The following is a 27,039-nucleotide window of genomic DNA, read 5'->3' as shown; positions in this document are numbered from 1 at the left end:
GCTTTGCTGGAAGTTTCAAAAGTATGGCATTAAACTTATCAATGTGACTTTGTTCAGTTACATTTTTTATTGTGAATAACTTGCCTTCTTACTGTATGAGCTGATGACTACATCTGCTTGTTTTCATGTCGATAAGTTTAATGCCATACTGAGAGAGAGTCCAGGCAAAGCAATAACATTCCCATGGAAATAGGCAGGTGGTGTAGCCTTCTGAAGAAAGGTTACCATATTTTTCATACTATAAATTGTATAAGTATAAGTCACACTAGAGACCAGGAACTGACATTTCATCTTGAAAGGCAAGTTATAGTAATAACGATAGAATCGAGAACAACAGGCTGAATAGGCAACTGGTATGTTAATGTAACATATGAACAGTTATTCAGATAACTATAGCATAACCAACAGAACAGAACACGTTTACTCTCCATCTCACTCTAAATCACAAAATCCATCAAATTCTTCATCTTCAGTGTCACTTCTGAGTACCTCTGCGACCTCCAGAGGTAAATGGAAGCACCGCTTCCTCTTCTGCGTCGCTGTTGTCAGACTCGGTATCAGTTCCAGTTAGAATTATTCTGGCCTTTCTGAATCCTGACAGGATGGTTTGAGTTGTCTTATGTTTGTTTAAATTTGAAATTGGCAGTGATACAGAAATAATGGTGCGATCGACTGACATGATACCAGACAGGACAGTGGCTCTTTCTCTTTCTTCTGTAGGAGACATGTGCAGTAGAGGGCGAAAAGACAGTGGTGCAGGAGTAATAGTCATAGCAGATACTGGCACACAAGCCTAGAGCGCCCTCTCGTGGCTGGCTGTGTGAAAATTTTAATATATAAGTCGCACCGGAGTATAAGTCAAAGGACCACCCAAACTTATAGTCCGAAAAATATGGTATATACATACATTAAAAAAAAGTTGTTATTTTAGTTCTGATTGATCTGTATTCTAATTTAGTATACTAACTTAACCTTGTAGAGAGCTCATGAAAAAATACAAAAATAACAAAGAGTTTCCTCTAGTACAAAGAAAAAGTCCCCACAATAAATATTGACCCCCCAAATTTATTGTGCCATCTGTCATGTGTTGAACGAAAAGTCGATATAGTAATTATCATGACAGGCCTATCAGTCATTTGTCATGTATCATTTTGCAGTACCTACATCATTAAGACCATGTTTTCTCCTTTGTCAAATAAACCTAGTCTCTTGTTCCCTCCCTGAGCCATTAGACATATTTGCTGCTCTCTTTAGAAAATGACCTTCACTTGACCACACACACGCTTTTGTTGTTGCTCAGCTTTCATCTTTTGCCTTGAATAGTCCCTGACAACAGCCTCTACTCTGGCCTGCTTGATACTACAAAAAGACATTTGCTACAACTAAATAATTCATTCACTGCTGACTGGATTGGCTGTATTGTCATTTTTCTGTGCGTATCTTTGCAGTTGAAGGTTCTTTATTATGCAAAATTGACTCTTGTGAGCTTTAAGACACGTTACAATGTGGGTAACTCCTCAAAAAACGTACTTTGACTTGTTTTGTTTCATTCACACATGTTTGAGTAATCCTTGTTTATTAGTCTGTCTACTTCTCCAAAGCTCAAAATGCTCTGTTCCAGCTTGTGATGTGGGTTTGTGTGAATTAACACCCTGAGCGGAGTGGCAGCAGGGTCACAGTAGCTCCCGAAAATTTCCTAAAAACCTTAACCTTTTAAGTTATTTTTGTTTGCACTTTAAGATTTTATTTTATTTTTATTTACTTTATCCATCCAGTTAAACACTCATCATTTTTTTGGGACGTTTTTGTCTTTTTTCTTGATTTTTTGCTGGCCTCTTTGTTCTTTTCTGTGTGGCCCAGCAGTCCAGACAGCCTATTGTGTATTCCAGAGAGCACCTTCTTTCACTGTCCAAGTCCCCAGTGCTATTTGGAGTTAAGCCTGACATTATTGCAGAACTACGGAGGAGGACGTGCACAGGATGTCGCGCTGGAATGAAAGTGAAACAGTGGTGAAGGAAATTTAAGACTGCGGTTCTGTCAGTCCTGATTTGGAATGTAAAGTCACTGGGAAATAAGATGGACAAACTGTGTGCGTTTATTCGGGCCCAAAGGGAGTACGCTGTCAGCAGTCTCATGTGCTTCATGGAGATCTGGCTTCATACAAACTTCCTGGACAACAGTGCATCTGTTTCAGGCTTTAAGACACAGCGGGTGGATTGAGACACTGTCCTTAGCGGTGAGAAGAAGGGCGGCAAGATTGCTGATTTGGTGAACAAGAGGTGGTGTAATCCTGGCCATACTGTGAAGGAGCGTATCTGTTCACTGGGCATTGAACTTTTGGCTTTGGGAATGCGTCCAAGGGAATTTACTTCTTTTCTGTTCATTGAAGTTTATACATCCCTCCCTCAGCGGATGAAGATGCTGCCTGTGACAAGATACACACTGTGGTCCCTGGGCTGCAGTCCAAACACCCAAAGGCTCTACTTCTGATTTCTGGTGATTTCAACCATGCCTCCTTGGACAGTGTTTTACCCACACTTCACGAGTATGTGGATTGTAAAACTCAGGACAATAGAACTCTGGACTTTTCTAAGGAAGCATACAGTGCCACTACCCCACCCCCACTGGGATTGTATCACCAAAAGTCTCACAATAATATCATGGGTTGTCACTGTATATCAAATTGCAAGTTCCTTTGCTTAAATGCATTGTTTTATAATAGCAGCAGTTTATAAACATAGACAACTACATTCATTTCAGTGCAAACAACATGAAGAAATATGTTTTTTACTTGAATTCTTGGGATTATGACAGTAAAAATTCACCCCAAAATCTTGTCAAGGTATTTTAAAAGTAAAAAAGTGTCCTACAATTATATCAGCCTCTTCAAAATAACGCAATAAATATCGTACCATGAGATGCTTATCGTAATAATATTGTATGTAGAGATTTGGATATCGTTACGCCCTACTCTTTGTTATTGTAATATAATGTGATGTGTGAGCTACTGTGTCCAAGTAATTTCCCTTGTGGTTCAACAAAGTCTAAGTCTAAACTAAACACAACTCCTGGTATGTTTTTGATAAAGAAAAAAACATAAAATACATCAGAAAATACTGTAATATGAGCTCTTTAATGTCTTTCTTTTACTTCCGCTGAGTGAGTAGCCCTTACTGCTATAGTGAATATGCAAGTGGACTTAAGTGCTGACTAAATGGCCCTCTCAAATACATTATGAATCTGCACATATGGACATTACAATGCTTTATACGGGCAGATGGCTAAAGAGGACACGTATTATGTCAGAACTAAATACCACAATTTCTTAAGTTATTCAGCTCACAAGGAGTGCAAAGAAGTCAAGTAAGTGCAAGAGAGTCTTTCTGAAATAAAATTTAAGGGCCCATATGACACTATTTTCTGATCTATATTGTAATGTATCCTCATCACAAACAGACCCGGAGTTGTGTTTTGTTTCATTCACACATGTTTAACACATAAACCCTGCATATATAGACTGAGTTCTTCTTTTAAACTGAAAACACTTTGTTCCACCTTGTGATGTCATGAGGTAAGTGTCAGGAAGTGGTCCACTGTCTTTTTAAACTTGCACGGGAATCGTTTTGAATCATTTCAGCTCTGGTGGTGCCAATCTCTACTGAACTAAAGGTTAACTTGAAAACTACAACTACATGACTTCACAAGGTGGAAGAGAGCAATTTGAGCTTTGGAAATGTAGAGCGACTAACAATAAAGGGTTACTCAAAAATGTGTGAATGAAACAAAACAAAGACAAGTAGGAGGTAACAATATTACAACATGATTTAAAGCTTACAAGAGTCCATTTTGTATAATGAAGGCCCTTTTAAAATAAGCAGTTTTTGTTGTTGTTGAACTCCTGTGCAGTTGTAATCTTTTCAAAACATTACAATGAAAGTTGGCAGACAGCAGCACAATATTTTCAAATTCAAATATTTGACATTGAGTCCTCACCATTTTATAAGATGTTTCTAACTTTCGTGTGTCTATTTTCTGAAGGATGAAGTTATACTGCAGTATTAATATGCCACGGTATCAACATGAGGATAAGCTCCCTGACAGTGTTGACAGAGCACATTTATTTAACTAGGTTTGACGAAAAAGCAATACATAATAAAGTAATAAGTACTAAATAATGTGAAGAACCATGAAGGGATACTCTGATGTCAATATATATTCATATATGTTTATCCGAGTGTATATATATTATACGTACTGTAGGCTGCTTATTTCGCTCTGTTATAATGTTTCCTCATCACAAACATACCTGGAGTTGTGTTTCATTCACCCATGTTTAACACACAAGTTCTCTCAAACAGAAAACACTCTGTTCCACCTTTTGATGTCATGTGGCAATATAAAAAGTGCCCCACTGGGTTTTTAAACTCCATACACCTTCACTAGAGTCATCTGGATCATTTCAGTCCTGAAGTTGCCAATCTCTATTAAACATAAGGTAAAATGTAGCTGTAAACTTGAAAACTACCGCTTCATGACATCTCAAGGTGGAACAGAGCGGTTTGAGCTTTGTAGATATGCAGTGGTCAGCATAAATGAGTACACCCCCCTTTGAAAAATTAACATTTTATACAATATGTCAATGAACACAAAATGTGCACAAAGTTTAATACAGCATCTGTTAAACTTAGGACAAAAAACTAAGGTTAATAATATAACTTCGATTACATAATTTTCAGGTTTAGTCAAATTAGGATGGTGCAAAAATGAGTAAACCCCACAGCAAAACCTACTACCTCTAGTACTTTGTTTGGCCTCCATTAGTTTTAATGACTGCTTCAAGTCTTCTAGGCATCGAATGAACAAGTTGGCATTTGGCAACATCAATCTCTTTCCATTCTTCAACAATGACCTCTTTCAGCGACTGGATGTTGGATGGAGAGTGATGCTCAGCTTGTCTCTTCAGAATTCCCCAAAGATTTTCAATTGGGTTCAGATCAGGTGACGTACTTGGCCACGGAATCACTGTCACTCTGTTCCTCTTCTGAAAGCCAGCAGTGGCCTTAGATGTACTGTATATAATGTATGTAACAGAGGATTACTCAGACATGTGTGAATGAAACAAAACATAACTCCGGGTATGTTTTTGATGAGGTAACAACGCGCTAATATGGAAAGAGTTGTGAAATGTGCCTTTAAGCATTATATAATACTATTAATTGCCTATTGTTATGCCCTATAAAGTCTGTTCAGATTTGAGCTCAGATAACATTATGTAAAAAGTGAACAATTCAAAAGAGTTGATAAGTCCCTATTATTCTGATAAATTATTGCAGTTCTACTTGAAATCATGGAGTTACAATATCTGTGTTAACTGTCTTTAATATTTATGTTTAGCTCAATCCTTTCTGCACCAGTGTATACTACTTAGGTGTGAGCTTTATACCTTAAGTCCTGCTCTGAAACTCTTTTTGCCTTTTCTTTCAAACATAACACCATTTTAATCCTGCTCCTTGGGTACTTACCTTAGCAGAGTTTATTGGTGTGTTAAAATTACTGCAACATGTATACACTAAGCGACTGTCTCCGTGTTAGTAGCTGTCAGCTTGTATTAGTTATTTATTCATGCCTACGTCAGTAAGTGCATACATAGAACCTGTTTTCTTTTTAAGGGCCTGGATCCATGTCACCGTATATCACACGGGAGCTCCTCATAGCGCTGTGGCCCCTTTACCCTGCCAATTTTTATTACTTTAATCTCTATAGGCAAGCTGTGTATAGCTTCGGTAACATGGGGGTAAACATACTTAGTCGATTTTGCATGGCTCACTTAGGACCATTTGCCTTCTTCCATATCAGGAATTGATCTATATTCCCGATACCTACTATAGCTGGAGACTTGTTTTTCTCCTTGAAATGTTGTTTAACTACTACACAGTTAAACATGCACTGTGTGTACCTAGATAACACTGACATGAATCATGCTGAAGGTAATGGCAGTAACATGCACTCCTGTTGGTTTAAAAAGGGCAGCACAATCACATCTTAAGAGACTTTTACGTTTATTGCCGTCTGGTTTTTAGTTGCTGGATCTGGCAACCCAAAGTGACAAATTCAAAATGTAAATAAATACTACATCACATGAGGTAATACACCCTTTATTTGTCCCTTAATGTTTTTGTAATTATGAATAAATCAATAATTGCCTTCAGTAAAACCAAAACAATAACCTAGCTGACAACACACAGTGAAAATGTTTATGAAATATTACGGGAAAAACCCTTGATACTACCTTATAAAATGTGCTGTGTGTAACTAAAACAGACTAGAATTATGTTAAATGTAAGGTTAAAATCTTAAAATTCATATGTATCTCATGTATATGACTTGAACAGAACACACAAAAGATCACATGTTCTCTCAAAAGCAAATGAAAGATTTTAAACGCCCTGTGCCTTGTTTTTGTCTTATTTTGCAATTTTTTTCACAGTCCAGTGGAGATATATTGTATAAACAGCTCTTGAGGTTAAAATAAATCAGCTATGTACTGTCTGTGTCTAATCAGAAAGCATGTTATCAGGAAGTGCACTGTTAGTATGCTAATTGACGTTACTGCAATGGCAAAACTCTGCTTTTTTAAAGTTGTAGAAAGCACTTATATACTCATCACGGTGAATACAGTCGTCCCTCGCTATATCGTGGTCCACCTTTAGCTGTTTCGCTGATTTTTTATTTTTTTTTATTTTTTTACAGCGTATGAGTTCCTCCCCCTGTGTCCTGATTGGCTAAGGGATTGTAGACCATTGTCAATCAATCACCTCCGTGCCGTGTCCCCTATACAGTATGGAATGGGTTCAGCTGCCAAATTTACATAAATGTTCGATCTCTAGCAAGGGTGACTCTGAAGTGCAGCATGATTGAGCTGTGCCGGTCCTTTCTCCTGCAGTCACCTCCAAGCCTGACAGTGAGTCCTGGTTTAGTCCTGGTTTACTCCTGTTTTATTCCTAGTTCAATCCTGGTTTAGTCCTCCTCTTCAGTCCTGGAATCAGTCCTAGGTTAGTCCTGATTTAGTTCTGGTTTAGTCTTGGTTCAATCTGTGTCGTATGCAGCGCAAAAGTTTGATATAATCTCGGGTTAACGGGCGGGTGTGAGTCTCCAGAAATGGACCTGTGCTGGACTCCATTACGGAATAAATTAATCTTCAGTTCGTTACATAAAGAAAGAGGAAAATAACAAAAGGACGACAGCAGCAATAAGTTTTAAGAAGGATGCCAAAAAGGGTTGTAACTGTGTTGTCTGAGAAAAGTGTATTAAGTGTGTGCTGAAGGGAGCCTTAATACCAGTATAATAATTGTAAAACATAAAGTTGGCTACTTCGCTGATTTCACCTATCGCGGGTTATTTTTAGAACGTAACCCCCGCGATAAACGAGGGACCACTGTAATTAGGACGCTCAGAATGCATAAGGTAAGTGAGGAATAACCGTGGACCATTGCAAAATGTTTCAAATGAACAGTTTTTCATGTTTTCAAGACTGTAAAAATCAGGTAAAGCGACTTTAAACGTTGTCTTTATAGGGAGGTACAACTCACATTCCACTAAAACTCCAGCCAAAGTCAATGCCTTTTCCTGTCTGCTATCGTTAATGTAAATCTCTATCAAATAATTAGTCAACAATAAAATGTGGTCCTATTAATCGACCAAACGACTGAAGACCCACAGGCCCAGTGAAATGAATAGTTTGGTGCACTTTGTGGCTTGTTTTCTTTCGATTTAATTGTCCAAATGTAATTAGCAGTTAAAGCTACGCTACTTCTTCTTACAGGCCAATGATCAAATTTGTTCCGCTGCACTTTCACTTCTTTGGAGAGGGCTGTAAATTGTGTTAACATCGTCTGGAGGGCATTCATCTTACCTGAACTGTAAAAAAGTCGTTCTTTTCTTGACTGTTCCCTTAAGTAGCCTGTAGTCATTGTTCCCATTTTATCCCATATAAAAGAGCCGGCTATAAGCAGCTTATACATAATGCATAGATCTGCAAGTGTGCAATGGAAAGCTCCGAGCATGACTTCTGACAGTCTGGGTCAGGCTCTCAACAAAGGAAGGTATTTAAAACAGGATAATGATCGCGTGGTGGAACAACACGTTTAATAATTCAGTTAATTCCTTTATCAACAGTGACTCACTATGTTTCTCATTGTTGCTCTGAAAATGGGAACTTTTCACCTAATCTTATTTTTAATACCGTATTTTATGCATGCTTTTATTTGATCATGTTTTATATTTCACTACTTTTAAATTTTTTATTTGTTGTTTTGTGTTGCACCAGATAGCTGACTTTCCTAACTGACTAAGTTTCTTCACTGACAATGGGAAAGTTATGTTCTACCAAGGATTTTTACAAATACTTAGAGCTATTGTGTAGTAACTCGGGTAAATCTGGTGTAATCGAAACCATTGGCCTCCTTAACTCTTAGAGGATTTGTCACTGCCTTTACCTGCACTTTACCTGCTTAAATGTAAATTGTGTCCTTGTATTTTGAATGTGCATCTTATTCTTGCTTTCTGGGAATGTTTTTAAGCTGCTGCCAGCACCAGAATTTCCTCTCTGGGATCAAATCTGGAAATCTAAATATTTAGTGCTGTTATAGATTGTACAACTCAATGAACTATTGAGAACTTAGTTTTTGTTATAATTCACTCTCAGGACAAAGCAGGAGCTGTAGATTCTCCATAGGGAGATGCACCTTTGTCTTCCAGGTCAGGACTTTATGTTATAGGCCATGACTCATGGCTGCAGTAATGCAGAGCTCAGATATTAAATATTGATATTAAATATGTGTGTAGTGTGCCCTCTTCCAAGGCACATGGGCTGGGAGACATACAGGTTGTTTTTTTTGTCTACTTTTATGTGACAAACATTGCAAGGCGGTGCTTGTTGCTGAGGAAATTGTATACAAATTATTGCAGTTTTCCTCATTTGTTAATTGTAGCCTTTGACATTGTGGTTTTGATTGCAAACTCTGTTCTAGTGTGTACATTTACAAGATGTGGTAGATGCCTGGTTTGAGTCTTCACATGAGCACTATGCACCATTGTAATGCTGGCCGAAGGCTTTGGCACTATTGTATGATTAATGAGGACATTAAGAGCCTGGTGCTCATTCCAAATGTTGTTTGTATCAAACATAAATTATGTCAGACGGATTCTACTGCTGTGTACTTGTAACCCTTCAACTTTGCTCCAGATTGTCCCCATTAGCTTTTGTTGAAGATGCTAACACAGTATTTAGCACCGAGATCAAATGTTAAAGGTGCATTGTGTAACCATTCAGGTGGAGGGACCGTCAAATGTATTGCTTTGCCTGGAATGTTTCACAGTATAGTATTAAACCTTTCTACCTTCATGGAGACCAAACAAGGACAAGTTAGAGGTCAGAACTGTGCAGCGGCAACCTTGCTCTGCCTGTTTTTCTAGGTATTTTTGAGCTATAAAACCACTGGTAATTGAATAAATGTATGTAGAGCTGTTTAATATCGTACTGTGGAAGTGTGAAAGAGCAATGACATATCCATAGAAACAAGCAAGTGACAGACCCCCAACCAAAAAGTTACATATTTAATGTATGGATTTTAATTGTGTATTCCTGAGGTTCTGGGCTTTAGAATGAGGCATGGCATTTCCATATTGTCCAGAGATGAAGTTAGTACAAATGTGTCTGTGGCTGACTGGAGACAGTTACGCCTATAGACCAAACAAATCAATGAAAACTTTGGCTAATGTCTGAACTTCAGTCAGGCTCTTCAGTACCATGTTAAAGTTTCAGATGGACCTTTAATAGCGTCTTCAGAATGTATTTGAGTTTCTTTGAGTGCTCAGAAAAGCTCTATAAACTTGATAAATTATTCTTATTAATAATCCTTTCTTTAGAACATGATTTGTGGAGAGTAGAAGATATGGCTTTTTTGTCTGACAGACTTTTACAGATAGCAAAGTCTCAATGCGCTCAAATGACTCAAAGTGTAAATGAGTTTTGCACTGATCTGTCATGAGTCAGATGAATCTGTCCACCTGCAAAGACTTAACAAATGCCTGTCCTCCTCCAGCTCTCCTCCTGCAGTCTCTTTCATTTATTACTTTGATGCTTAAAGGTGCACAATGTAACTTTTTGTTTGGGGAGTCCGTCACCTGCTTGTTTCTGTGGATATGTCATTGCTCTGCCTGAAATTTTCCACAGTATGACTTTAAAGGTGCATTGCGTAAGGCTTTTGGTCACCTGCTTGACTCCTTGTAGATGTATTGCTGTTTCTACAACATTTCATTTAACTATCTCCATGGAGACGAGGAGGCCATCACCAGGGCACGTTACAGATCAGATCTATAGAGAAGTGGGCTCGTTGACTCTAATAATCTATGTTTTTGTAGTCGTTTGAGAAATAAAAACACCTGTAATTGGATAATTACAAGCTATATTTGTGTAATGCCATACTGTGGAACATCCCAGGCAACGCAATGACCTCACCATGGAGACAAACGGCGGACCCTACACCAAAAAAGTTACACAGTGCACTTTTAAATAGCTCTACCTTACATTTATTACATTACAAGTGGTTTTATAGCTCAAAAATACCTAGAAAAACAGGCATTGTGACTGTGAGTGGGGTTGCCTCTCCACAGATCTGACCTGTCACTTGGTCTGGTTTGGTCTCCATGATGATAGAAAGGTTTAATGCCATATGGAAACATTCCAGACAAAGCAAGAACATCATGGAGACAAGCTTTTAACAGACTTAACAGACCCTCCATCAGAAACGGACCCTCTACCAGAAAAGTTACACAGTGCACCTTTAAGTGTGAACCCTTTTGTTGTGTTTCAGAACTGAGCTCGGAGAATCTGCGCACCTGCTTTCAGATCGTCAACGCGTACTTGTACCTGTCTGCCACCGAGTTCCTTCAGGTGAGTCCAGCGGAATGGGGCCATCCTCACTCATCACATGTTTTGTTCATTCCATTTTTACCAAAGCTGTTTGTGCCTCAAAGTCCTGAAGAAGTAGCAACAGGCGTAGTCGTTTATTTCCTGCATTTCAAAATAATCCTTTTTGACCTTCGAAACTCACTTTTTTAATATATATACTGGTATGCAATTAAAACCAAGAGGTGCTCCTGCATGTCCATGCACTTACCGTACCACTCACTATAATGATTTCAACACATAAATTACTTAAAAGCCCTTTACCCTGTTCCCATATGTGAGGTAAATTGATCTAGTCCCAGCACAGATATATTATAAGCAGCTCTTGAGGTCAAAATAAGTCCAATGCACACTGTTCCAATCAGTTATAATTAATCAAATGTTTTATTGTTGGATAATCAGGGCATGTGTGTAAAATCCCTCAGTTGTCCAGGTAGAATCCATGGCAAAAGGAGAAATTCAGTTTGTCAAGTGGACAAAAGTTTCTTTGGTGGAATACGTTTCACAGCTCATCCAAGCTGCTTGTTCAGTTCTGCTGGTTCAAACACTTCTTATATCTTCTTCTTAAACAAAAAGCAATTTGTGATGAAAAGTTGAAAAAAAATAAATTAAAAATACAGATAGTAGAGACATATTGATAACATATTGCGAGGTAACAGTTATGGAAATCCCTTGTGTGATGTCTTGATTTCCAACCATAAATGTGCAAAAATCTTAAATATAAGGATCTGAACTGTGCTTCAAAATGCTTCATTGTAAAATGTTTTAGGAACTTTAAGATAAGTGAGGAAAAACTTTGGACCACTGTAAATTGTTAAAAATGAATTAGTTCAGTTTTTTTTAAGATGCATATTGTTTGTTAGCTGTTATTTTTACATGAATTACCATTTTACATTTTCTTTTTGTAATTGAGTTGCATTTATTACCCGATATATTCCAATCTAAAGTTTATAAATGTGTGGGTTGGTTCATCTGTCTGCCTCATTTAGTATTTTACAGAATGTGGGGACTAGTAAAATGTGTTGGTAATCTCTCCTGTAGCTCCAAACATTCTCATTTCTTTATGGCCTTTTTAAATTCACTTCAACAAGACTGAACTTCACAACAGTTTTTTTACTAGTCAAACTTCAGCCCACTTCCTCCTCATGAAAAGTTGCCAGTAACAATATTATGGTGCTACGAGGATTAATATGACACTCGTGGCTTATTACAGTTTTGAATCAAATTGACAGTAATGGTGTTATAAAGGACACATTATTTTTCCATATTTTCTACTGCATAGACTTGGCTCAGATGTTTAGTGCGTAACAGGAAAGATCAGTATGGGGTGAACAATTTATAAAAGTACAGTATTTAAAGGTGCACTAAGTAACTTTTCTGTAGATATGATATTTTGTCTGGAATGTTCCACAGTATGGCATTAACTACAGGTGTTTTAATGCTAATGAAATGCCTTGAAAAACACTGTTACTTTTATTGAGGCTTGTAACTTACCCTGGTGGAGTCATACACTTGTCTACATGGAGATATATCATGAATAAAGCCATACTGTGGGACATTAAGGACAAAGCATTAACATCTTTGTAAAGATGAACAGATATATGTACCGATATAACAATAACTGAAATATCGTATCGTCAAAAGTCTTTCAGTAATATCCTGGGCTGTCACAATATATCGAATCACAAGTTCCTTTGCTTAAATGCCATGGTTTTACAGTAGCAACAGCTTATAAACATCGGGAACTACATATCCCATGATTCAGTTCAGTGCAAACAACATGAAGAAATATGTTTTTGACTTGAATTCTTGTGAATTATTTCCGTTGTAATCCCATCAAAATCTTGTCAAGGTATTTTAAAAGTAAAAAAAGTCCTATCTACAATTATTTAAGCCTCTTAAAAATATCGTAATAAATATCATACCGTGAGATGCATATTGTGAGAGTTGGATATCATTACATCCCTATTAAATTATTCATTCAATTTTCATGATTTTGTTTTTTCTCTTTGCAGAACTACGCTGAATCATTGTGCCGATCTTTCTGCGATTTACTGAAGGACATCACGAATGAGGGACAAGTTCAAGTCCTGAAGGTAGGACCACATTATTGTTAGTTAGGCAGGTAGGTAGTCAGGTAGTTAGATAGTAGTCGTGGCAGCAGCAGTAGTATTGTTAGTAGTAGCACTAGTACCGTATTTTTCAGACTCTCCGGAGTATAAGTCGCACCTGCCAATAAATGTGTAATGAAAGAAGAAAAAAACATATAAGTCGCACTTTTTGGGGGAAACAACAGGCTGTTAACGTAACATATGAACAGATATTCAGATATCTATAGCATAAACAACATAACATAAGTTTACCAAACTCTCGATCTCACTCCAAATCACTAAATCCATTGAATTCTTCATCCTCTGTGTCACTTGCTGAGCAACTCCGCAACCTCCGGAGGTAAACAGAGCGCTGCTTCCTCTTCTGTGTAGCTGCTGTCAGACTCAGCATCAGTTCCAGTTAGAATTATTCCACCCTTTCTGAATCCCGACAGGATGATTTGTGTTTTCACTGATGTTCAGGCTTTGTCGATCCATTCAATGACTTCCATTAAAGTTGCATGGCGCACCCTCCTGGTTGCCGTGAAGCTGTATTCTCCATCCCCGCTTTCTGCCAGTCCCTCACAAGTTTCTCACTCCAAACTTTCTTTCTGTTGCTCGATTACAGTTTTCGGCTGCATATTTCACTACTTGCAGCAGGACATATGCAGGAGACATGCGCAATAGGGCGCCGAGTAGCAGATCCTGACACACAAACCTAGAACGCTCTCTCGTGGCTGTCAGGGTGAAAGTTTTAATATATAAGTCTCACTGAAGTATAACTATTAACCATGAAGAAAAGTGCACCTAATAGCACTAGCAGCTGTAGTAGTTATATCACTACTAGTTTGTGTAAGACTTGTAGGGGCTTATTTCTTCCTCAAACTGCATGTTGCCTGTTTTAAAAGTATTTTATGGCCCGTGAATGACGTGAGGAATGAAAATGCTGAGCACGCAGACTCTTTATACTACAGTGTACTACGATGTACTACAGTGTGTTACATAACGCCTGGGTGTTCTTGTGACTAATAAATGAGCCTCTCTCTCCCTCCATTCATCACTGTCCCACATGGCACTTTTATATTCCTCTGGGTAAATACAGTGTTTGGGAAGTCACTCCTCAAGGACTATATTTTACAATGTTAATAGTAATTGCAAAAGCCCTCTGCAATTAACTCCATAATAGCCCAGATAAACTGTATTAATTAGCTGCAACTGGCTGTGGGAGAGTTGGCAAATCATTTTAAGTAGATTTTGTCTAAATGTGTTTGTGTGATGGAATTTGGTAATGGTGCTTACAAAGCAGTTGTAAAGGCGATGATTCAGAAACCTCCAGCTACAGAAAATTAAGAGGTTTTTTTTAGGACCAATATGACCATTTCAGTAATAAAGGAAATAAAATAGAAATGCTTGATTAGAACAGGAAGCTAACTGGCGAATTATTTTAAGTGCATTTTGTCTAAATGTGTTTGTGTGATGGAATTTGGTAATAGTGCTTACAGAGCAGCAGTAAAGACAATGATTCAATAACAGAAAATGTATTGTTTTTATAGGAGCAATTTGACTAATTCAGTAAATAAAATATAAAATACAAATACTTGACTAGAACAGGAACCAAACTGGTTTAAAAGACCCATATTGTGTTAAATTTAAATCTGTTTTAATGTTGTTTCCTCATCAAAAACATGGAGTTGTGTTTTGTTTCATTCACATGTTTAACACACAAACCCTGCATATTTACGCTGAGTTCTTCTCTCAAACTGAAAACACTCTGTTCCACCTTGTGATGTCATGTGGTAATACAAGAAAGTCTTCACAGTGTTTTTAAACTCTATAGCGGTGTCATACTGTCTTGACAAAGCCTGATCCCGTCAGATCTCAGAAGCTAAGCAGGGCCGGGCCTGGTTAGTATTAGGATGGGAGACCAATGGGAAAATAAGGTGCCACAGTGGGGCGCCAGTCACAAAACTGTCTTTGTGTCCTTAGGCAAGACACTTCACCCACATTGCCTAGTATGAAAGTGGTGTGTGCGTGAGTGATGGTGGTGGTCGGAGGGACCGATAGCGCCGATTGGCATGTCAGCCACGCTTCCGTCAGTATGCCCCAGGGCAGCTGTGGCTACAATAGTACCTTACCATCATCGGGTGTGGAGAGAAAAGAGTAATGAATCTATAATGCTCTGTAAAGCGTCTTTGTGACATATGTCTGTGAAAAGCACTAGATAAATAAAGACTTACTTACTTACTTACACCTTCACTAGAATCATTTGGATAATTTCAGTCCTAGAACTGTTAGTCTCTAATAAACTAAAGGTAAAAAGTGTAGCTGTTAACATGAAAACTACCACCAGATGACATCATAAGGTGGAACAGAGCATTTTAACTTTAGAGATTTACATATGTGAATGAAATAAAACATAACTTCAGGTATGTTTTTCATGAGGTTGCAAGATTCTAATACGGCGTAAAGTTCACGAGAGTCAATTCTGCGTAATATAATTGCATAATTGTAATATGTTTTGTGTTAAAAAATTTTAACTTGAAGATGGCTGCAGGGCCAGGGTACAATTTTATGTTTTGAAAGGACTTTATTTATATAAGAGACATCAAAAAAGAAAATATGCAAATACTGAAATAGATCTATTGTAGGTACATAATCTTATACCACAAAAACTTTTACAAAAAACTACTCTACACCAGCTCTATGGCAGACACAGAGCTAAAATCTGGAGCTGAATTCACCCTGGCATAAACCTAAAACTCAGTGAATTTAATCAGGAATTTAAATTGCAAAGGAGTCCTGCGTATCACCCTTAGAAGTCAGTCAGCACCCATGGGCCCCGCACCACATTCTCAAAACTGTGACTTGTAGCGTGAATATTTTGTTTGTTTATTCAGCTGACTATAGGGCACACTTGTTTACAGATGTTCCCTGGTACATTTGTAAAGGGAAGGAGGAAGAGGGGTGAGGGAGAAACTGTGATACTGAAAAATTTAGTGTGAGTGTAACATTTTTTTGTACTAGTTGATTCTCTTGACAAATTCACTGTAAGTATATGCTTGTCTAACAAATCACGGTACTTTTTAGTGAAATCAGAACTCTCAAAAGCCCTTCGAGGGACTGGTATTGTCAACTATCCTAGGCTATAAATAGTCATTACCTTTACTTGCACATAGAACTTAGAGTACGGTAAAGAATTCACATCCTCTTTGCTCCCAAAATTGATCAGACCACTTTTGGCCCTGTATACACACAAGAACTGAATAGATACAAATGGGGGAGCTATGAGATGTTCAGGTGCGTTTAATAAATTTGCACTTTTGCTAATACTATGCAGTTGTAATTTCTAATAAAAATGGCTATCAAACGTATATTTTAACCACACTTTTGTTATACATAGATAAGCAACATCTCATTTACGTTACTTCCAAGTTATTTGTCCTATATTGCAAGGTCCTATATTACACAACATTGACTCCAGTGAGCTTTAAACCACGTTATGTTGTTTCATTCACACATGTTTGGGTAATCCCTTTATTCTTGGTCTGTATACAGCTTCAAAGCTCACAATACTTTGCTCCCCCTTATGTCATGAAGCAGTAGTTTTCAAGTTAACAGCTACCTTTAACCTTTTTTGTTCAGTAGAGATTGGCAATTCCAGGACTGAAATCATCAAAATGACTCTAGTGAAGGTGTGTGGAGTTTAAAAACACAGTGGAGCACTTCCTGTGTTACAATTTCAAACCACAAGATGGAACAGAATGTTTTGGGGTATTTTTTTGTTTGAGGCTACGTTTATATGACGACGATCTGAACATAAGACGCAAAAGGAGCGCACGTCTTCACTTTTTATTCTGCGTTTAGACAAACATTTTTGGAAGGAAATCTGTGTGCATACGGTGATGGAAAGTGTGTGGAATTCGATTGGGTTTTGCTTGTACTTAAAGCAACAAGGGCATATTTGGACATACGGAAGTTTTCACGCCACGCATTTACATCAGTTACTCCTTCCACAAATTTGTCCCACTATCGACTGGTTCTCCAGGTTTCATCCATATCCATCTGGCTCGCCTGCGAGGAACTGGTGCATCCAGAATTTGACAGAGGCAATTGCAGATCCTTCTTTGTTAATAGTATCTCTGCATATTCTGTTCATTTGTTGGGATGCCTCCTGTAAGTTTATTAGAGCGGCCAGAGCAGCTTGAAGGTCCAACGCATGGAAATGATCCGACATGTTTGTTTCTGTGGACTGTATGTATGTGACGTAAATGCGTACGCAACATGAGCAGATCTGACCAGAGTTTTGCGTCGTGGGCAGTATAGACGGAAACGCTACAGTGGAGTGTATTCAACTTTCAATCAATCAATCAAACTTTATTTATAAAGCGCTTTTCATACAAAATGTAACACAAAGTGCTTTACAGTGTTTAAAAACAGTCCCACATTTCCAACCAACTGCCCACCAACCCAACGTCCACACCCCCAACCCCACGCAATCAAACAACCCAGACACACACATACGCACAAACATGCACACACACTCACACACACACTAACATGCTAAGATACATAAAACCGGACATAGTAAAATGTGAGGCTGAATACAGGCGAACCAGTTGAGAAAGCGCCATCAGAGGAGCCGTCTACATCAGGAGCAGAGAGATGTCCACCGCCACCAGGAACCGCCACAGGGTCCAGGGGAGAGATGAAGCCCGGGCACCTGAGGCCCAAGCACCACCCCTCCACCAGGAGCCCACATGACAGACCCAGCAGCCGCAGTCGACCTCCACTTCCGATGCAGAGGGCTTCTACAGAGGAAACACTGGAAATCCTAAAAATATTCCTAAAATAAATAAATATAATGTGTACAATAAAAACAAGTCAAAGTATAAGATTTCATTCAAAAGCTAAGCTAAAAAGGTGGGTCTTGAGCCTGCTCTTAAAAACATGAACGTTCTCTGCAGCCCTGAGCTCCTCCGGCTTTTCCACTCTGGAGGGTGGTTTCAGATTTTTGCATTTTTAAACCCCAAAAACGCCGTCACCATCTAAACCAAAGGCACTTCCGATAAAATATTTTGCCGTTTTTACCCGCAAGTGGTCCTGTGTAAAGAAGAACTCAACCTCAATCTACAGAGTTTGTGTGTTAACCCTAAGTGAATAAAACAAAACACAACTCTGAGTTTGTTTTTGATGAGGGAACAACATTACTGTATAACATAGATCAGAAAATAGCGTAACATGGACCCTTTAAATTGGACTTAGCCAGTCATCTGATTTTCCTGACGTGCAAGTAACTGTTGTTTGAAGTAGCTGTCCCACAACAAACAAACGTAACAATGAGCTCTGTGATATTTGCTCTAGTGTTATTGTTCTCACCATTATACATTGAGCTTATGTTGGGTAATGCTCGGTGGCATTACTTCACAGCTGCTGCTCATAATCCTTTATACAGAGGAAGCAGAGCCAGCAGACAATAAGCCTACCAATCACAACAGCCAAAGTACTGCGTGCACCGGAGCATATTGGCACTCTGAGAGTACAATGATGTGAGCGATCAGTAATGTCAAAAAGCTGTCTTCACTGTGTTTGGACTCACCGAAATATAGCCTTCATCTACAATATAATGGTGTTATAATTTCAGTCGAAGGGAAAGGGGCAGTGTAAGTCTATGGGCGTGTTTATGGACCACGTCAAAATTGAGGATGAACTTGGGCTAGACCGGGACTAAAGCAGGACTGAACTAGGACTGGAAAAGGAGCAACCCAGGACTGGACCAGGACTAGACCAGGACTGACCTAAGACTGGAAAATTACCAACCCAGGACTGGACCAGGACTAGACAAGGACTGAACTAGGACCAGAAAATCACCAACCCCGGACTAGACCAAGGATTAGACCAGGACAGAACAAGGACTGGAAAAGGACCAACCCTGGAGTAGACCAGGACTAGACCAGGACTGAACTAGGACCAATCCAGGACTGGAGCAGGACTAAACCAGGACTAAACCAGGACTGAAACAGGACTGAAACAGGACTGAAACAGGACTAGAGCAGGACTAGAGCAGACTAGAGCAGGACTAGAGCAGAACCTAACCAGGACTGAAGCAGAACTGAAGTAGGACTAAACCATGATTAAACCAGGACTGGACCAGGACTGGAAAAGGACGAGGCCAGGACTGAATCAAGACTGGATCAGGGTGATCAGGACTAGAAATGGGCCAAATCATCAGGACAAAACCAGGACTGAACCAGGACTGCACCAGTACTAGACCAGGACCGGACCAGGAGCAAAATCAACACTACATCAGCACTAAACCAAGATCAAACCAGGACTGAACCAAAACAATTACAAACGCAGCATAAGGGAGAGTTGCACTTTCTGGCAAGGTGAAAACTGAACTGAAATCCACAAATTGTTTTTTGGGCTAGAGAATTGGGTCCACAAACTCACTACATTAAACTAGCTTAAAGTTTTGGAGACCTTAGTCGGGAAAAAAAAAAAAAATGTGAACAGTAAATTCCACCATTGAATCTTGAACCTTTTTCCAGCAAAATGTTTAACTGTTAGCTCCTCAGATTGTGTTTTTGTCCCGTAAACAACCTATTGATCATTCCACAACTATTTTCTAAAACATTTGTATTTCATTCTGGTCTCTAAAACGAAGAACAGCCTTGGAGGTGTCATCTTAATGGGGACAATACAGGAATATATTATTAGAAAGCAAAATTGTAAAGGTCCTATATTACGTAAAATTGACTTGTGTGAGCTTTAAGCCATGTTAGAATGCCGTTACCTCACCAAAAATATACCTGGAATTGTGTTTTCTTTCATTCAGACATGTTTGAGTAATTTGTAATTCTGCATTATTAGTCTGTCTACATCTCCCAAACTTAAAATGCTCTGTTCCACCTTGTGATGTCCTGAAGCAGTAGTTTTCAAGTTAACAGCTACCTTTTTGTCATTTGTTTAGAAGAGATCAGCAGTTCCAGGGCTGAAATTATCCAAATAATTCTAATGAAAGTGTATGGAGTTTAAAAACACAGTTCTTGTATTATCGCATGACATCACAAGGTGGAAAAGCGTGTTTTCAGTTTGAGTGAAGAAAAAAGGCAGAGTTTGTATTTAAAACTTGTGTGAATGAAACAAAACACGACTCCAAGTATGTTTTTTAATGAGGAAACAACATTATAACATCAGAAAATAGCGTAATATGGGCTCTTTAAGTCACCAATTTAGCACAATCTCCTAGAAAAACAACAAAACAGTGAGAGATACAAGACTACATCCATACCATACCCCATACAACTGTACAACAACTCACCTTTTTGTAACAGATAATACTCCCTACAACTGTACAACAACTCACCTTTATGTAATGGATAACCCTATGTCCTATCAATCATCATATCACTGATGAAGCTCTTGTATAAACCATTTACATTTATATGTCTTATTTGACACCTGTCTCTTGCCATCTTTTTTGCTGCTTATTTAGAATTTATAAGCACCATTTATATTTCTGCTCTTTGTTATTATATTTATTGTGACGTGTTAGCTACTGTGTCCTAATAATTTCCCTTGTGGATCAATAAAGTTTGTCTAAGTCGAAGTCTAAAAGGCAACAGACAATAGACAGTGCAGTCACTCCGCACTCAGACAGCTAGAGCTACTATCAGTCCAGTAGTGGCTTGTACCATGAAAAATGAACTGACAAGATTTGATACAATATAAATTCTAAACCAATTCTTCAACACTTCCCAGTCCGAGGCTCTTACAAATTGTGTCCAGTCCTGCAAATGGTATGCTATGGTTTGCTTTTGATTTATACTGGGGCAGTGCACAACAATACGTTAACCAAGACAAAAGTCATAGGAAAGATGCTGGTGCCAGGTTAGACTTAAACTTAAACAGACTTTATTGATGCACAAGGGAAATTACTTAGACATAGTAGCTCACACACCACAATATATTACAATAAAAAAAGTTATATAAATGTATGTACAGTAAGTAAAAAACAAATATCATAACAAATACAGTATATCACCGTTATATACAAGAGGCTGTAAGGAAACAGTGCAAAGATGATAAGATGAGTGACAGAAACACAGGCTTTCATAAAGGTGAGTTGTTGTACATCTGTATGGAGTGTGGTATGAATGTAGTCCTGTATCTCTCACTGTTTGAGTGGAGATTAGCTCCTCTATCCCTCTGTAGTCTGGTGCAGTGGGTGAGCAGGTATGTGCATGATGGAGAGCTTGTGTTTGTCTAGTGTTCCCCTGTCCCTCACTGTGACAGACCACAGCAAAGCTCAGGGTGCTGGCCACCATGGATAGGTAGAAGATTGCCAGTAACTTTTTGCACACCTTGAAAAACCTGAGCTTTCTCAGGGAGTAGAATCTCCTCATACCCTTCTTATACACAGCATTACAGTTGTTCCTCAAGTCCAGCCTGCTGCTCCCATGGACTCCAAGGTACTTGTAGCAGTCCACTATTTCCATGTCATGGCTTTGGATGGTGTCGGGCTCTACTGGTGTCCTCTTTCTCCTGAAGTCAGTCACCAGTTCCGTGGTCTTGCCGATGTTCAGGAGCAATTGGTTTGGGATCTGGGACCACACCACAAAATTTGCAATCAGTATCCTATACTCCAGCTCCTGTCCATCTCTGATACACTCTACAACTGCAGAGTGATCAGAGAACTTGTGCAGGTGGCAGGACCCGGAGCTGTGCTGGAAATCAGAGGTGTACAGAGTGAACAGAAACAGAGACAAGACAGTACCCTGGGGAGCTCCTACATTACTGACCACAGGATCAGACATTGTGCTTCCCATTTGCACTTAGTGAGGCCTGTCTGACAATCAGTAATCCAGACAATTATTATAGCATGAATACTAATTTACACCTGTAGTCCCTGAGCAGGCTGGTGGAAATTCTGAAACTACAGATTCAATGTAAATAGAAAAATTGACCACAAATAAATTAAACACATATTACCTGGGGTCACATTGTTCAAATTGTATTGCAAAAACAACAAACACCTAAGCACATGCACTCTTACCCACTCCCCTTAGCCCCTCCCACCCTCCATCATATGCACACACACACACACCCCCTCCATCATATGCACATATACACAGATTGTACTTTCTATGTATGGATTAATCTCATTTTTTTCCAGTTGCTTATCTGTTATAGACCGTTTTCACTTCTTTCAATTCTTTTCACTCCTTCTCAAAATATATTTTTTGTTGTGAGCAGTCATACCAGGCATGTCAGTAGTAAATTGTCTTCTGCTTCAGATTCCACTCATTGTTGCTGGAGTTTCCTGGAGTGAGAGACTGCTGTGCTCCCACAGAGCAGGCCACAGAAGAGACAGGACCCTGCTGCAGCTGTGGAGCCTTGATCTTGTTTTCAAATCCTATGTAGCCTCAGGATTAGCCTATTGTACTTTGGGTACACTCAAAAATGCATGTGGAGAACATGCAGACTCCTATAGTAATGCCCTGAGAGGATGTGTGCATGAGAAAGCCTTGATAAGTGTGGTTAGCACTGAGGACTGTCACACACCTAAGGGCACCATATGGTTACTCAAAGAACAGAGGCCACTGGGAATCTGAATTGTAATCCTGAGAGATCGTGATGCAGCACTGATATTTTGATTTGACATCACACTGTGGATGTTCTACATGGTTCTCTGTGGTGGAATGTGTTACACAACGGACACATTAGAAAACACTGTCAAAAAAGTCTTAAGATAAATTGAAATCTTAAGAAAAGATACTAAATGGATTTAAACAACACACTTTCAGGAGCCTGTGATCAATAAGAGCGCTCATAATCCTGTTTAGGTTTCGATTTTCAATAAAAAGGTGAGAGTGACAAACTGAAAAACTGTTGGCTAATGTGAGCTATTTTATGGCTGTAATGTTATTTCAGAAGGAGTTATTTAACAGTACAAATCAATTCAGCTCTTTATGGTGAGATTGTGTTAAAAGCTCAGATTAAAGTCTAGCAAGTCGCAGACAAAGCAATGCCTACAGTTAGGGAATGTTGATGACACGAGCTGCAAAGTATCAATAGACCTTGGGATTGTGTCGGCACATCTCATAGATTTTTCAGTTAGTCTAATGTTAAACCAATTTATATTTTGAGATACTAAACTAAAGCATTAAGGCTGCATGATTTTGGGGGAAAATGTTTTCAAAGTATGATTCTGTTCAAAGTGCAGATAGTCAACAACTCTAGAAGCAATGACATTTTGAGAAGAGTGACATATGAACTGATGCTCTGAACTGATCCAAGAATCCAGTGCTTTTCTAAACATGTTTGTAGAAGTCAAGCAAGAGTTTTTTATTAAAAGACAGAATGTTTTGTACTTTGAGGAGAATATTCTTCAATCCAAACAATTGCAGCTAGGGGTGTGCAGAAATATTCAAATTTTGATATATGGTATCGTATAATGTGATGATACAGGATTGATATCACGTGCTGCTTTATCGATGTATCACCAAGAGAACTTTTTTGAATATTTTACTAAATTATTTTGTTACAGCGCTACAGTTTTGCTGCTTGATTAGTGGAAGGAAGCTCATTTATGCAGCACATTTGACATTTTCACTGTTTTGGTGATTAAAATGGGTGTGTTTCATATGAACTTTGCACAAGAAGTGGTTTAACAAAGACTTTTAGTATCAGAAATAATGATTTAGCCTTTATTTTTTATTCATGCTTTACTGTGGCACTGCTGAAGCTCTGTTACTCAAGTTAGACTTCAATCTGAGCCTTGTTTTAACACCATCTGACCAGAAAGAAATTATTTAGTTGGAACAACAACAGGTGAGCTGATTTGTGCGCTTAAACAAGTCTCTCACGCATAAAATTACAGTCACAAGCTAGAAAGCATTAGCCAACTTTCTCTCTCAACCTTTTGTTGAAAATCAAACACCTAAACAGGACCATGAAAATATGTTGTTTGAATCCATTTTTTAATCAAATTCAGATAATCTAAAATATTTTGATAGTGTGCTTATGTGTGCATTGTGTCACCATGGTAACTGCTGAACGTTCCTCCATAGAAAATCCATGTAGAACCTCCCAGCTTAATGTACATTGCAAATATCAATAATGTGATAAATGTATTTACCAGTAGTGACTCAGCATCGGGTTGCGCCTTAACTATTTAGTTTACTTTTTAACAGTGTTTCTGTCAATGCACCTCTATGGACATTTGCTGCTTCTGGCCTGTTACATAAGGTTTTTGAAGTTCGATCCCAAGCTCTATCCTCCAGCTAGGCGCTCTTGAGCAGGGATAGTCTGATAAAGTTTTATTTGAACACTTTAGTGCTCTTTTGTGAACTGCACAAATGTGACTACACTCCCCTTACTGATTTAGAAGCTTTTTTTTTTCTTCAGTCATTAACTTAATACCACTTGCACTTAATAGCACTTATTAGCATACAAACAGTTCTAATAAAATTATAACTGAAGGAGTTTAGTGAAACCACAGACTAGTGTTTAATCCTGTTAATCTATCCTATCCTGTTATCGTATTAATTTGAAGTAATGTCAAAAATATCATTGCCATAGTGTTTTTTTTTTTTTTTTTCATTAAATCAGTGCAATTTATAGACACTTGTATTGAGTTTTTAATAATTTCAAATCATATACACTACCAGTCAAAAGTTTGGACATATCTTCTGAGTCAGTGTTTTTTTTTTTTTTTTTCATTTTGTTTACTACTTTTTACATATTAAATATATAAAACAAAAAAATATGAAGCAAGATTCTGTATAAGGAATTATGTAGTAAAGAAAAAAAAGTGGAACAAGTCATCTTTTACCTTGTTGACAGCAATGCAAACCATTGGTCTTCTCTCAGTGAGCTTTTTGATGAAAGAGGGACTGTTTTTAAGCTTTTTTAAATATAAATGTTTTTTTAAGTTGATTTTTTTGGGTTCATTCATAGTTTTGATGCCTTCACTGAGTATCTACAATGTAAATAATCAAATAAAAGAAGAAATAGATCAAAAAGTCTGTCCAAACTTTTGACTTTTAGTGTATTTTGTGTAAAGAAACCAACAGTTCTACATATCACACCAAAATATTGACTGCTCTTGATTCCTAACACCATATTGGCCTTAAAAAAACATATATTGGTTGACCTCTCGTCAAATGCAGAGGACAAATCTCCCTCCCGAGTTAAACGTTTTCCCATTTGCTTTATGACCTCACGGGTAATCAGAGGTCAGCTTTTCTTCTTTTAAATCGTCATAATACCTGTCAAGATTCACTGAAATGGCAGCATAAACTTAAAGGATTAACCTTGTCCGGGACTCACTGTAGGTCAGACCCTCAATTAAAGCCCCTCTTTCCCCCATTGTTTTTACTATCTCTTGAGGGGGCTGTCTCCTCTCCTCTATCACTGCTCTGTGTCTTTTTACCATATACCTTTATACTATTTGACCCAGGTGTCTCACTTAGTTTTGGGCTCCTCCTCTGCTTTCCCCTCATGTGCCCTTCTAATACTTGATGCTAGCTCTTTTCATTTGTCCTCTTCTTAAAGCGCGCCCTTTTCGCTGTCTCTCTCTCTCTCTGCAGGTGGTGGAAATAGCTTTAAAGGTTAGCCCAGCGCTGGCACCCCACATGTTCCACCCGTTGCTACCAGCTGTCTTCAGAGGCATTCTGGATGGAGAGGTGAGTTTTGCTTTTCTTCCCCTGAACTCAACTCTAAAAAAAAATCTTAAACGTGGCAGGCATAAGCTGTCGTATCTTGACTTGGAGGTGTTATGAGGACTTCACGCGTGTTCAAGCAGACTAAAAGATGGTTTTGACGATTCCCTAATTTCTACTTGAAGGTGCGCTGTGTAACTTTTCTGGTAGAGGGTCCGTCACCAGCATCTCTATGTGGAGATGCTGCCTGAAGTGTCCCACAGTATGATATTACACGTATTTATCTCCACAGAAATAACAGGTGACGCCATAGGGTCAAGTTACATGTCAGATCTGTGGTGAGGCAAGCCCACTGACAATAAAAATGCAAGTTTTTAAATCAATAAAAGCCCATGTTATTGAATAAATGCAAGATGGATACATTTAATGCCAATGTCTAGCACGTGGCTGCACCCTCCACCAGAAAAGTTACACAGTGCGCCTTTAAATTGGTGGAATAATACCTGTTGTAAGTATAAATGATAGTTTTATATCAATCAAGAGGCAGGAAGTAGAGTTTTATTTTAGAAGGGAAACACACTATCCAAATGTTTACACACAATTTACAAAACAAACACTTTTTTTCTGATACTTAAAACATTATTTCAAATCTGTGAAATTCTTAAATATAATGATCTTAGTTGTGTTTAAGTCAAATTAGGAGTCTAACTTGTCATAGGCACTTTATATACTTATATATTTGGATTTGTCTTTTCTGTCTCATAATATTCTCTTCTTATGCACAGTGGTGACTCGTATTGATCGGCCATGTTTGGGAAAAGGTTATATTGTGACTCCAGATACGCTCTTTGTCAGGGAGCATTTTTCTTTAGTTGCTGGAGGTTTATAAAGTATTGTTCACTTGCTGTGGGGCATACCAAAAGGCAACTAAGCCATTCAAACCATTCCATCTATACAGTTTTAAAGGAAATGTATCTACCCCCCCCAGCGTCTGAGTTGTGTAGGTTCTGAGCATTCGCATGAGCTCGGTGTTGCTTGTTCATACACTGAGAAAAGTGTGTATGTGTGCTCTATCTGCAGGTTAAGGCCTTGGCAACTCTGGTTCAGTTGTGATTGTTTTATCTTTTATGAATGAAACCTTAAGAGTAAATAAAATGTTAAAGTTGTATTGTGTAATTTTTAATTTTTAATTTTGGAGAGTCTGTCAAATGCTTTTCTCCACAGAGATATTATTGCTTTGTCTGGAAGGTTTCATAGTATAGTTATAAACCTTTCTATCTTCACGGAGACGTAAACATGCCAAGTTACAGGTCAG

General features: G+C 38.4%; 1 protein-coding gene across 2 annotated transcripts in view; it reads left to right on the top strand.

Moving 5' to 3' along the window:
* Positions 1–27,039, top strand: part of ipo11 (importin 11) — a 280,362-nt gene that overhangs the window by 139,221 nt on the left and 114,102 nt on the right. For both annotated transcript variants that reach the window (XM_055161532.1, XM_020932323.2), the window contains exons 23-25: positions 10,875–10,954; positions 12,985–13,065; positions 25,653–25,748. In XM_055161532.1, coding sequence (XP_055017507.1) covers positions 10,875–10,954; positions 12,985–13,065; positions 25,653–25,748 — 257 coding nt within the window. The remainder of the gene's footprint in view (positions 1–10,874; positions 10,955–12,984; positions 13,066–25,652; positions 25,749–27,039) is intronic.

The sequence above is a fragment of the Boleophthalmus pectinirostris genome, unplaced genomic scaffold, assembly GCF_026225935.1.
Source record: "Boleophthalmus pectinirostris isolate CB_2022bp ecotype Guang Dong unplaced genomic scaffold, ASM2622593v1 HiC_scaffold_4, whole genome shotgun sequence".
Lineage (NCBI taxonomy): Eukaryota > Metazoa > Chordata > Actinopteri > Gobiiformes > Gobiidae > Boleophthalmus > Boleophthalmus pectinirostris.
The sequence above is the reverse complement of the archived record's forward strand: the minus strand, read 5'-3'. Positions and strand labels throughout refer to the sequence as shown.